General features: G+C 35.5%; 1 protein-coding gene across 1 annotated transcript in view; it reads left to right on the top strand.

The window, feature by feature from the left end:
- The window catches only part of LOC127105030 (protein MET1, chloroplastic), a 61,224-nt gene that overhangs the window by 25,752 nt on the left and 21,608 nt on the right, over positions 1-13,864 (top strand). Inside the window, exons 2-5 of the mRNA XM_051042194.1 lie at positions 7,171-7,277; positions 7,369-7,463; positions 7,622-7,698; positions 8,172-8,292. Of these exons, the coding sequence (XP_050898151.1) occupies positions 7,171-7,277; positions 7,369-7,463; positions 7,622-7,698; positions 8,172-8,292 (400 nt within the window). The remainder of the gene's footprint in view (positions 1-7,170; positions 7,278-7,368; positions 7,464-7,621; positions 7,699-8,171; positions 8,293-13,864) is intronic.

Below are 13,864 nucleotides of genomic sequence, written 5' to 3'. Positions count from 1 at the left end.
TCAGCAAAACGTTGGTACCATGCCCCAGGCGCTTACTTGAGACCATACAATGACTTCTTCAATCCACATACATAATCTGGATGATGGAGGTCACGAAAACCCAATGGCTGGTGCATGTAAACAGTCTCATGAAGATCACCATGTGAAAATGAATTATGGACATCCAGTTGATGAATGGGCCATGATTTGCAGAGAGCAATGGTAAGCACTATTCGAATGGTAGCGGGTTTCACCACGGGGCTAAAAGTCTCATCACAATCCACACGTGCAACCTGTGACCTGCCATCACCTACAAGACGAGCCTTATAACGTTCAAAGGAGCCATCAGAAATTTTCTTATGCCTAAATATCCACATACATCGAATAAGATTAGCATCACAAGGACGAGGAACTAAATCCCACATCTTATTTCGAATAAGCGCATCAAATTTAGATTGCATTGCGAATTTCCAATTCGGGTCTGATAAGGCTAGTTTGGAGTTTTTAGGTATGGGAGAGATGGTGTGGTAAGAGTGAGAGATTGATAAGTTAAATATCGCGCGGGGGTTTGACAATTCCTTTCATGCTTCGGGTGGTGATGGTTCGTGTAGGTGGAGGTGTATGCAGTTGAATTGATGGTGGTGATTGAGAGTTTATTGTAATGGGTGTGTTGATCGAAGAGGTAAGAGATGATGATTGTTGGTTTATTGAGGGTAATGGTTGGTCAATTGGGATTGTGGATGTTGGTTGGTTATGTGCAACAGGTGGTGAAATTTGATTTTGCCACTGATGTATAAGGTAGGGGTGAAGGTCATCATCTAGGAATTGATAAGAGTGAGGTGAAGGGGAGTGTATCTTGGTGAAGGGAAATTGAGTTTCATCAAAGATAACATGCCTCGAAATTATTAATTTTCTATTAGACAAATGAAAACACTTATAACCTCTATGATTCGGCGGATAACCCAAGAAGACACATGGAGTAGAGCGGGGTTGTAACTTATGAATGGTAGATGACGGGAATAATGGATAACATAGATAACCAAAGACTTTGAGATGTGTGTAGGTGGGATCACGATGATACATGAGTTGTGTTGGTGACTAATTATGAAGTGTTTTATAGGGAATAATATTTAACAGGTAAGTTGCCATGTGGAGAGCGTGATGCCAATACGAGGGGGGAACAAAAGAATGAGCTAGCATAGTGCGTATCATATTATTAATGGTTCTTATTTTGCGTTCCGCTTTCCCATTTTGTGAGGATGTGTGGAGACAAGAGAAATGAAAAACTAGACCATGATCAGTGCAATATTTTTGAAAAAGCTCACTATTATATTCACCGCCATTGTCACATTGAAATGTTTTGACTTTTTGCAAAAATTGAGTTTGAATGAGTTAAGTAAGTGACTTGAACGTTTCAAACACATGAGATTTTATGCTAATAGGAAAAGTCCACAAGAATTTTGTAAAATCATTTAAGAATAAGACATAATATTTATGACCAACAAAACTTAAAATTGGAGACGTACATAAATCACTATGTAAAATGTCAAAAGGCATCAAAGTCGTAGTTTGAGAATAAAAAAATGACAATTTAACATGTTTGCCTAAAACATAATAGTCACAAACGACAGAATAATTAAAAGGTTCACAACATATGAACTTATTTTTGCGAAGGGAATTCAAAACAGACACGCCAAGATGACCAAGACGACTATGCCAAAGACTGGATGTGAGACCGACAAAACTGGGAGGAGTGGTAACTGGATAAAGATCTCCACAACTGTCACATCTGAGAAGGGTGATCCTCGTCTGAAAATCAGAGACAGTAAAACCAAAAGGATCAAAGGAAACATAAACATTGTTGTCAGTGGTGAGTCGTATCAAAAAGTAACTCAGAGAACCCAACTCCACTGCAATGGAAGCATGGAATCGCTTGGAAGATAATTTTCTAGGACAACGTCCTCAGGTGTATGCAACCTACTGAAGACACCTCTCAGCGTGGCAAGTCCGCCGCTCTGATACCATGTAAGATAATGGAAATCATGTCCTTCTCATTGATCTGAATAGAATATATATACATCAATATGTAACATTTGGCCAACTATCTAATTATGATACAACATAATTATAGGAAATTAATTATGACTAATTATAACAAAATAATCTATTCTATTAGAGCCCTCTTCCACTTCTCATGTTGTGATGATGAAGATGGTTTCCGATCACGACTCATGGAGTCCCCAATAGCTAAACCGAAGGCTAGTCAAGAACGAAGAACACAATATCGACCCTCTCCTCGACGGTACGAAAGTAGAGTCGTTAGTTGAAAATGTTATTGTTTCTTCAGGTTTGAAGATGATGTTGAACGTTTCGTTAGGGTTGAAACTAGTTTTGTGTCGTTGAGGTTAAATGGTGAAGTATGTTTCGTTAGGATTGAAATCACGTTGTTTCGTCAGAGGTTGTTTCTTGATGAAAATGAAAATATGCAACTGAAGAAACAAGTTAGATAGATATGTATAAACTGATTAAATGATATCACCACGGTTGTTTTTCAAAATCGTTGTGATATATGATGAAATTTATAAAAAATGCCATGTCTTAAGCAAATAAAATTTTAAAATAATAATAAAAAATATATCACAACAATGTTTTTAGTCAACCGTCGTGATATCATATTTACATTAATTATATTTTATAAAAAAAGCGGCAGGTCTTAAGCAAATAATTTTTTAAAAAAATAATAAAAAATCTATCACAATAGTGTTTTTAGTCAACCATGGTGATATCATTTTGGTAATTTATAAAAAAAGCGTCAGGTTTTAAGTTATTAAAATTTTAAAAAAAAAAGAAAAAAACACCACAATGGTTTGTTTAAATAACTGTAGTGATATATCTTTCTTTGTTTAAATACAAATTAATGGTGGTGCTAAATTCGGAAGAAAATCACGAATTAGCAGACGCTGAGAGTCGAACTCATGAAACGTCAATTGATATCACCATTATTGTTTTAAAAAACCGTAGTAATAAATTATCATTTAATTAAAAAATAAAAAATTATATACGCGTCTGAATTTAGAGATATCACCACAGTTCTTTGAAGGATCATGATAATGGTGCCATGGTTGTATCTACTTTTTGTAATAGTGATCCCTGACAGTCTTCTTTCTTTTCTCTATAACTTGATCCTCTGAAGCCACTGCTTTTTCCTGAGAATCTTTTGTTCTTTTTTGTTTGATACCAAAATCTTTTGATAATAAATGCCATTTCTTCATCATCAAAATCTTCTTCAGAAGTTCCTGCATGAGTTGCATCTTCAGAATCCCAAATTTTAGAAGACTTGGCATGTTTAGTAACACATTTTAAAGTAAGAGACATTGATTTCTTGGTAGGTTCAACTCCATTGTACTCCATCTCTTGACTTTGGAGATTTCTTATTTGGCTTTCAAGACTTATTGTGTTTACATCTTTGGCTTCCTGAATGGTTGTCACATTTGGTATGTTTCTAACAGGAAGACTCCTAAGAATCTTCTTGATATGATCATAAGTTGTATATCTCTTGTTCAGAACTTGAAGACCAGATACCAGAACTTAAAACCTTGAAAACATGGCTTCAATATCTTTATCTTCTTTCATTTTGAACATTTGATACTATTGGACCAAGAGGTTAGCATTTGCCTCTTTTACTTGTTGGTTTCCTTCATATGTAGCATATAAGGATTCAAATATGGTTTTAGAAATAGATTTGTCAAAAACCTTAATGTATTTATAGTGGGGTAGAACATTTACCAAAACGCCTCTAACTTTGTGATGTTTCCTATAAGTCTTCTTTTGAGCATGTGTGAGACTTTTTATGTGAGTTACCATTCCTATTCCATTAACTGGAATATAAGTGTCATCTTTAAGAATGTCCTACAACTAATCATCAAGACCTATGATGTAAGTGTACATCTTACTTTTCCATCATTCGAACTCTGTAGAGTCTCCACTGAAAGTTTGAGGTCTAGTTGTATAGTTATTCTTTTTAGAAGCATTATTATCATAGTTTACAATAACAGTGTTTTTGGAACCAAAGGTTTCAGACATATCAATCATGTTTTTCTCTCAGGATCTTTTCTATATCACGATTAAGTATTTAAAGTACATACCATGCTCTGATGCCAACTGGATGTGAGAAAAACACAAGAAAGGGTGATGGTTAAATTGTGTTAGGTTTTTCTTTCTTTTCTAAAAATTCTCTTATTAGATTATGAGCATACAATATAGAATCTGAATCAGAGTTAAGTGTTTAGTAGTGGATTAAAAAAATTCAAAGGTAGAAAGGATATATATATATATATATATATATATATATATATATATATATATATATATATATATGTATATATATATATATATATATAGAGAGAGAGAGAGAGAGAGAGAGAAGCAATTATCTTGGTTCTTCCTACAACCGAAAGTAGTTCAGTCCCCTTGCAACTCTAAGAGATTTCACTATAATCAAAATTGATTACAATTGCTCAAGCACAAAACCAGAGACTTCCAATGCTCAGACACACAAGTAAGAGACTTCTAATGCCTAAACAAACAAGCAAGAGACTTCATATGCTCAAGCACTCAAGCAAGAGACTCCAAATTCTCAAGCACACAGGCAAAAAAATTCTTACAATCTAACTTATAAAGAAAATATTGTTTGTTTCTTACACTTGATATACAATAAAGAGGTATAAACAAAATACAACACACTAATACTCTTTTAGACTTAGGAATTTCTAGAGTATACAAGTGTTAAGAAATTATAAGTTAAACTTGTGCTTTTTGTTTGATAGGGTAATAACTCTTTTATTGTCAAATGGGTATGTATTTTTCTACAAAAGGAATTATATGTTGCATCCCAGTGTCTTTTGTAGATTTTTTCTTAAGTATTCATGTGATCAAAAGAAGGCAAAATGTCCCTAGAGTCTGATAGTGGCCTATTAGAATCTCATCGATCCTTGCGTTGACTGGATCTTTAGAGTTTGAATCTCCAGAGTCTGGATCTTAAGAGGCTGAGTCTTTAGAGTTTGGATTTTTAGAGGCTGACTTCATTCAGAGTCAGAGTCAGAGTCAGAGTCTTCAGATTTTGGTCTTCAGCTTCAGATCTTTCAGAATCTGGATCTTTTGCTTCTCTTTAAATATCTATTCTTAGTACCATTACTAAGTTCTCTTCATAAATTTTAGTCCATTGTTCTTGAAATATTTTCTTATCATCAAAACCTTAAAGATATGCTACAAATCAATTTTATTTCAATAATATACCTTAGTGTCTTTATCCGTTTTATGCGCCTTTAAGCACAAATTTGAAAATTCATCATCTGAGCTCGAACTAGAAGATGAAGAGGATCTCTTGTCTTCGTCTTCTAAAGTGATATAAGCCTATGACCTTTGGTATGATTACCATTTGTCTCGTAGGAGGCTTTATCCTTCGTTTTGTTGCACTTGTTAAGACTGAGACATGTAGTGAGGTAATGACCTGAGTTTCCACATTCATAACATGTAACACTTTCTTCCTTTTACTTTTCTTCTTTCTCACGTGGATGGGATTTCTTAAAGTTGATTAAATTCATGTCAGAGTGTTTAAATTGGTGTTTCTTTATGTATTGATTATAACGCTTGACAGATAACCCCATTTATTTCTCTTTGGAAGAATCTTCGTCATAACTTTCATCATTTTCCTATATTTTCCTTGCCTTGGAAACGAGGCTTTCAAGGAGATGCCCAACTTCTCTTATTTCATTTCTCTTTCTTTTTGGTATTTACTTCAATGTCACAAACCTTCTTAATTCATTTTCATGTTCAATCAATTTTCTAAATAAGATTGAAACACCCAAATTATTTAGATCATTTGATTCATTAATGATTGTAACCTTAATGTGTCATTCCCTAGACACTGATCTCAAATTTTTTGTTAGCACATTCTTTATTAGAAATGTATGCATCCAAATTTTCTAACTCGTGGATTAAGTGGAGAAAACAAGTATGCATGGATTCCACAACTTCACCAAGTTCCATACGAAATAGTTCATACTTCTCTGTCAACATAATGATTGAAAATAGTTTTGTAAGGTAGGAGATTTATACAAAATTTTATATGATTTTTGGACATAATGATTAAATGATTAAATCAAAGAAAAAAAATACGATAGATAAAAGAATACTATCATAATCAATACATCAATTAATCAAAACCATTCTATACTTATACCTCTAACTAATAATTTATCCTAAATTATTATTTAAACAAAAGAATTAATGCTGTAACACACTCTTATGCCTAAATTATTATAAAATTAAAATTTAATCAATTAGCATCGTATTAGTAAGATATATACAAATCATAAAATAATTAGGTTATAAATAAATGATTTATAGATTAATTATAAAATTGCAAAAATGACGTTAAAAATATAAAAATTTCCCGGGTAAAGCTCTTGAAGAAACCCTTCTTCTTATTATTGTTTCTCAAATACCCATTTGTCAAAACCGTTCCTTTTCGTGGTTAAAGCTTCATCTGATGTTGGGTCAGAAGCATCCAAAGAGGTAGATATTGACCAACCTTATGGACTCAAATTTGTGAAAGGAAGAGATTAGCTGACAAGGCTTAGGGTTTGTTTCTTGAAGCTTATACATAGCTTAAAAAATACCTAATAGTTTAGATAATAACTGTTTCATTTTAGTTTATTTTTTTGTCAGGGAGAATAGCTTATACATAAGCATTTTATGGTATGGTAAGCGCTTATACATAAGCATTTTCACAAGTTGTTTTCAGCTGATTTTGACACGCGCCCCATGATAGCTTAAAAATAGCCAATAGTTTAGATAACAACAGTTTCATTTTAGTTTATTTTTTGTTATGGAAAATAGCTTATACATAAGCATTTTATGATAAGCGCTTATTTAAGTTGTTTATCCAAACATGAACTTATTTGGTCAAGATTGAGCTTATGACTGTGGAGTTTCATATTGCATTAATATTTTTTAGACTTTAATACTTTGAGATTAGTGATATCATATCATGCTCAAAGCGGGTAACTGGAGGCCTAATTTAGTGAAGGTTGGCTTGAGGTTGTATGATAAAGAAAGTGTCCTATGTGCATTAAATAGAGGCCTATAGTGTTTGAGATATGGCTGAATCAAAATGTTCAACATTTGCAGTGCTGTTTTTGGGACCGAAATTTGGCCAGCCGCGGAATATGGAAGAACAATGTACACAATTCGCCAAAGAATAGGCCCGTTACTCATGAGAATGCAGAAAAGATATGGTAAGTTTATTGTGTATGCATTTTTGCAATGTTTCCCTGATTGTGAACTTAGCACATGGATCTGTGAACCATGCTTTCCGTTTCTTCACAGGAAAGATAGAAACAGGTGGTGAGTTCACTGAGAAGGAGATCATCAGAGCTGAAAGGAACTCTGGTGTAGTCAGTAGCAAAGTCAGGGAAATTCAAGTAAGTTTCTTTAAATTTAAACTACAAAATTGTATTTCTTAAATTTTCAAACCCTTTTTTTTATATAAGATATTTTATTTTCTATTGAAATATGTCACTACTGTATCTCCATGTGGGGTTACAACCGTTTTCATTCCTCAATCTTGTAAAAATTCCAGATGCAAAACTACCTAAGGAAAAAGGAACTGAAAGAGCGTCGGGAAAATGATTTGAGAGAAGGCTTACGACTATACAAGTAAGACTCTGTCGACTCAGAAGATCGTTTTCTTTCTGTTCTTATTACGTTTTTTAACAGTTTTCCTTCATTTCAAAAGGGAATTATAATGTTCAATCTGCTATAGAGATTAAGTGCAGTTCCTTGTCTAGAAGTGTCATTTCGCTCATGTCATTATTGGGCATTTTATGAAATTTTGGTTTTTAACATATAATCATGCATATATACAAAAATCATGACGGTGAGCTGGATTTAGTAAATATTTCCCTTTATTACTTAATTGCTTATTAAAATAAGGAATGAAGGACTGGTGACTTTGTTCTTGTAAAGACAAGGTGTACATGACAGTTTTATATGAAATTATAATCTGCAACGCCTAGTTTGAGACAAGAAAAAGTGTTAATTTCAAAGTATATACATCCAGAATAGGATTAAAAGAATTAATGATATCTTCCTGATAATCCTAATGTTCGTTACTTGTTTAAATGTTGAAGGAATGCTAAGTATGAGGAAGCATTAGAGAAATTTGAGTCAGTTTTGGGAACAAAGCCAGAGCCTGATGAAGCAGCAGTGGCAAGTTATAATGTTGCTTGTTGTTACTCTAAGCTGAATCAGGTATATATGTTTGTTCACTTTACAAATTGTATGTGTTGTATTTAGTCTGTGTATAACTTTCTGAATATATTAAATCCCTCTAAATATGTAGTGACTAATTTGTTCCAGTAATCCCTCTATATATGTACATTAAATCCCTCAATCGCATCTTTTCATTGATTAGTGTTATAACATGTCACAAGTAGTTGGGGAGTGCCGAGTACAAAGGAAGCCATTTAGGAAAGCATGTTCCATTCCAACTTAATACTACACCATTTTGGACTCATTTAAGTCCCACATTGGCTAGAACATGTAACACCTCAAAATTTGCCCTCCTCTTTTGGGACTAGCTTAACATATTGCATATCATTTTTAGGTCATTAGGCATTGCATATTGCATATCATGTGGTTACATGGTGCAAGTCATTCTCTCAAGTCTTGGTCAGAAGATGAGGAAGTCAAAGTGCAAGCTAGGGTTTCATGGGACTGGTCAGCAATCATCTGAGGATGTGGAGGTCCAAATTAGGGTTTCATGATGCTTAAAAGATATTGGTCTTCATCTTGATTACAATGATTCATCATCATCATCATGGTTTGATTTCATCAAGTGTTGAAGCAGGATTCCTTGAGATTAGGGTTTTGACCACTGGTCAACCCTAATCAGTTGCATTGGGCCAATCAGGGCATGATCAGGAGATGGGGTTTACAATGGAGATGAGGATCTTTCTATGATTGTATGGAGATTATTGAGGCTAGGGTTTCATCCTTGAGCCATTTTATCAGAAGATTGGAGCTCAGTTGGATCAATGCATTGCCAAATTCATCTGTCAGCTGAAAAAGTCAATTGTGGTCAACTGTACATGATCTGATGGATTTGGAGGTGAAAATGAGTTGGATACACTTCATTCATGTTGGAACAAGTGATACTTGACATGTCAAAGCTCAAGAGTGGAGAAAATCAAGTCAGACAAAATCTGCCAAAAATAGAAAGTGACTTGTAATAGAAGTTTCCAAAAATGGAAAGTTTTTGACCTCAAAATTACATGTCCAAGGAAGCTTCAAATGAAAATTTGTTCAACATGAAAGTTGTAGATCTTGTTCTCACCTTTCCAAAAAGTCCAAGAACTTGAAAATCCCATGTATGGTTGGCAAGTTATGGTCCAGTGAATTTCAAAAATGACCCATAATCAGGAGGGCATAACTTCCACATGGAGTGTCCAAATTGGATGTTCTTTATATGCACAAACTCCATTTGACATGTACTTTCATGGTGCATAATTGGATTTCTTCAAAAATGGTCAATGCAAAAAGTCAAATTTCAACTGTACAGTTAAAAGAACCAGGGGCAAAATTGTCCAACTTGAGAAATAATGGGAATTTTTGAATGGGGATTTTTGCAACACCTCACAAATAGCATTTGAAAATTGTTGGAATACTCATAACATGCCAAGGCCTTGTGTTTTGAGAATTGGCTTTTGAAATGAACTTGGAAAAATGAACAAAGTGCCATCACATGTGGAAAATGCAAAATACTCATCCAATGAACATGAAACAAGTGGCAACAGCTCATGACAGGTGTTTAGGGTTTGTGTGAGCTGTCAATGAGCTGGCATTGGCTGGCATATGAAAGTACATTTTTGCCCTTGGCTTGAAAATGACACATTTGCTAATCACTTTCCAATTTGTTAATTAAGGTGATTAAGTGTGGATTAATTGGAAGTATATATTCTTAATCCTAACTAATTCATAACAAAAATCACAATTTCACAAATCACAATCCAAATTCCCTCCAATTTCTGAAAATTCTTCAAGAACACACAACACCAAAATCCTTCAAACTCTTCCAATTCTCCATGAAACTCGAAAATTCTTGTTGATCCAATCTTGATTCATCATCTTCTTGGACTGTTTCTGGAATTCAACATCAAATACTCACCAATTCACAACTGTCCAAGTTTGGTTCATCCATGGCTTTTGAGAATTTCGTGCACTATGAGCAAAATCAATCGAACCTGAGCATTGCATTCAACTTCTTGGAGCTTCTACTACATCTGTTTTGGACTTTCTCAAGCAAATTCATCACGATTCCTCACTGCCAACTCAAGGTACTTCAAAATCGAAACTCATGATTTGATGAATTGTTGTATGCGTTTTGAAGAGCGTTGAATGTAGGTTATCATGATGTGATTAGTTTTAGAAATGGATTAGTGTAGAGAAAGTTATGTTGATTCGAAGCTTGATATGCGAAACTTTAAATGATCGATCCGGTTCATACAGTTAGATTTAGGTTGATTAGGTTATATATTCATGATCTATGCACTGAGACGATTCCAACGCATATCCGTTTGTGAGATTTGGTTGAGAAATGAGTAAAACCAATGTTGGACTTGGATGAACACAAACGCGGTGAGGAAGACGAGTTTTCTGGAAATTTTCTGCTTCGATCCTGTTCCATTGCCTTGCCGCGTTTGAATCGTGTTTGCGCGCCCAGCTTCAGCCAATCACATGCCACCACCAAATAATTGAAACAACCGTGTTTTGGTCTGGGAAGAGAGAATTACGCTATTGCCATTAAAACCTTCAATTAATTAATTTAATTCCATATAATTATTAAAAATTCATATAAACCTTAGAAAATTCATAAAAAATATTTTAATGATCAGAAAAATATGAGGATTTTTTCTATGGTTTCCAAATTCCCTGTAGAATTTTATGGACATAATTTTAGAAATTGTGCATGGTAAAAATTAGGTTTGACCTAGGGTTGTTTGACATGTATGTATTTTTGACACATTTTTCCATTCCTATTGTGAAATCCTCATGCTCTAAAAGAAATTCTTGAAAATTTTTGTGGTGATTCTAGACATGTTTCTGGTGATTTACATGTAAATTTTGTGAATTTTGGATACCTGGTGATTGAGTTATGAATTTTTGAATCTAGGTGTGACAATTTGTGTCACACCTAGCTAGGTCAACTTGCTGGATTTATTTTCATGACCTAGGTTTGTTGAAATGACTTGAAATTTTATATGTGTGATCATTAACATGTTAAGATGCTATTTGAATATTTCTGGATTTTTATGTGTCATTTTCAATTTGATTGATATTTTTCATCTCTGTTGGTCAAATGTGCAAGCTTGTGTGACATAGATTGGTATTATCTTTATGAAATGCTCATATGGTTTTAGATGAACATGAAATTTGGTATGATGGTTGTAGACACATTGTAGGACATCCCTGTTTTGGTCCCATTCATTTCTTAACTGTTTTCATTGACTTATGATTTTTTGAAGTGAATGCATGTGTTGATGTTATGGTTTGGCTTATATATTTGTGTCTGTTTTTCTTGATTTTCATTGACATAGTTCCTTTTGTCCAATTGAGCTAAAAATTGACATGCTGTACCTTGAATATGTCCTGTTTAGGTGTAAATTATTTGAGGATTTTTGGAATTGTTTTGATATGGATTTGGTTGAAGTCATTCTGTTTGGATGTTTGGTGTTACATTTGACCTAGTTTGGCTTGTTTTGGTCATGAGATGAATATGGTAAATGATATAATTATGGGATCAATTGCTTTGGTTTTCTATTTGTGTTAATTTGAGTTTGGTTGAGAATCCTTCGCTGTTTAGACTTTTTTCTTCCTTTTGAACCCTAGGCTTGGCCTAGTGGTCCAGTTTCTCACATTTGCTTGATTTTTCAGGATAAAAAGCACAATGCTCAAGGAGATTGAATCAAGTTAATTCAATTGAGTTTGTTTGATGTTTGTACACTAACATAACTTTGTTTTGTAGGTTGTGAAGTTTGGGCTTGAGCTCATAGCTTGCCTTTGTGTGCATTAGCTTGTATAGTTTGACTGGTTGACTATTTGCTGTTTATGTTTGTCTGTTTGAGCACTGATGATACTTGATTGTTTTCAGGTACATTTAGTCGCTTCTAGTTCTTTTAAGAACTTGCTTGCTAGCTGCTGCTTGGTTGTTTAGACCATTTGAGGTAGGACTTCTATTCTTCATGTAGTCTGGAGACCCGGTTTGTTATTTGGCCGGGCAAAATGTCTGAAGTCCTCCTTAAGAGGCAATGCTTGTGATTGTTTAATATTGTGCCTAAGCAGGTGAAGTCCTCTATGAGGCAATTGGTGGAAGCCAAGGGATATGCAATCTATCCCCCACTATTCCGTGAGTCGTCCCTTTGCTCACACTGCTGTGTGTTGACGCATTGGGACACAAACCCAAGATCTCGTGCTGTTGCACAATCGAGTCAGAGTCTTTGAGCGTAGAAGGGTACCTCCATTCTGGACCCACGCTCCTTTGTCAGAAGCTCTCCCTGGTCAGGGATAAGAGCTGTGAGGTCTCATCCTCACTTCACCTTTTCATCTGCTTCACCTTAGCCTCGTAATGGCAAGGTTAAGAGCGAATAATACCCCTGTACAGATGACTTGCTTCGGCAGTCAAACCCATTGTTTGAGCCCACTTGACTGGTTATAGTGTGTGCTTTGTGAATATTTGTTTGACATGTTCGCTTGAAATGTTTGTATGATGCCTGTATGCTTGTATGCTTGCTTTCTTCATGGATAGGATTAGTTTGCAATGGTGCAAGTAGGTAGAAACCTGAACGTAGGGTAACGATGCATGACAACACTAGGCTCGAGTCCAGCTCCCTGGTAGTGTGTCTTCCCCTGGTTTCTGGCTAGATTTTCTTTCCCTTTAAGGGGAACTACATCGCCCTGATCCTTGTTCCAGACGAGGTATGTAGGCAGGTGGTCGTGCGAGACCACTCCGGGCAACCTTTTTCTTTTTTGCGTGTGTTTACTTGTTATCTGATTGTGTGTTTGGTTCGGATGCCGACGTAAGTCCAATAATTGGCTGTCGGGCTCCACGTTTGCCGTTTTGGTTGTGTTTTGGTTCGGATGCTGACGTAATTCCATCAAGTGGTTGTCGGGCTCCATGTTTGCCATCTGTTTGTGCGTTTTGTGTTGTTTGGCGTGCGTAAGCCGAACTACAGTGGCTCTGATTCTTGTTCCCGACAAGATATGTAGGCATAGGATGCGACGTCCTATCGAGCTCCCTTCTTCTAACCCCACCTGCGTTCCCTGTGTGTGTGATGTTTAGCAACCTTTTCCTTTCTTAGAACGTGGATCCCGTCGAGTACGACGGACGTGAGGGGTGCTAATACCTTCCCCTTGCGTAACCGACTCCCTTACCCTTTCTCTTTGGTCGCAAGACCATTTCCTTTCCAGGTTTCTCTGAGCGTTTCCTTTCCCTATCTTGGGATAAATAACGCGCAGTGGCGGCTCTGTGTTGTGTTTTTATTTGAGTCTTGCCGGTTGTTTTTCACAGGATGCGACAGCTGGCGACTCTGCTGGGGACTCTGGATGTAGACCTGTGCTGGTCCATCTTCCCTGAGCGAGTCCTTCCTAGCGTTTTAGGATTAGTTTAGGTTGCTTGTTTTGCTTTATTTATTGCATTGATTATTCTAACCAGTGTATATATTTGCATAAATATTTGCATGCATCATACTATCATGTTGCCGTCCTCTGTGCAGGTGATTCCTCTGTTTTGGGGTGGGTGTTCTGAGTGGGGCTAAAACCCAGGCCC

The sequence above is a fragment of the Lathyrus oleraceus genome, chromosome 7 (assembly GCF_024323335.1).
Source record: "Lathyrus oleraceus cultivar Zhongwan6 chromosome 7, CAAS_Psat_ZW6_1.0, whole genome shotgun sequence".
Lineage (NCBI taxonomy): Eukaryota > Viridiplantae > Streptophyta > Magnoliopsida > Fabales > Fabaceae > Lathyrus > Lathyrus oleraceus.
Note: the sequence above shows the minus strand (reverse complement) of the source record. Positions and strands in the feature narration are given on the sequence as shown.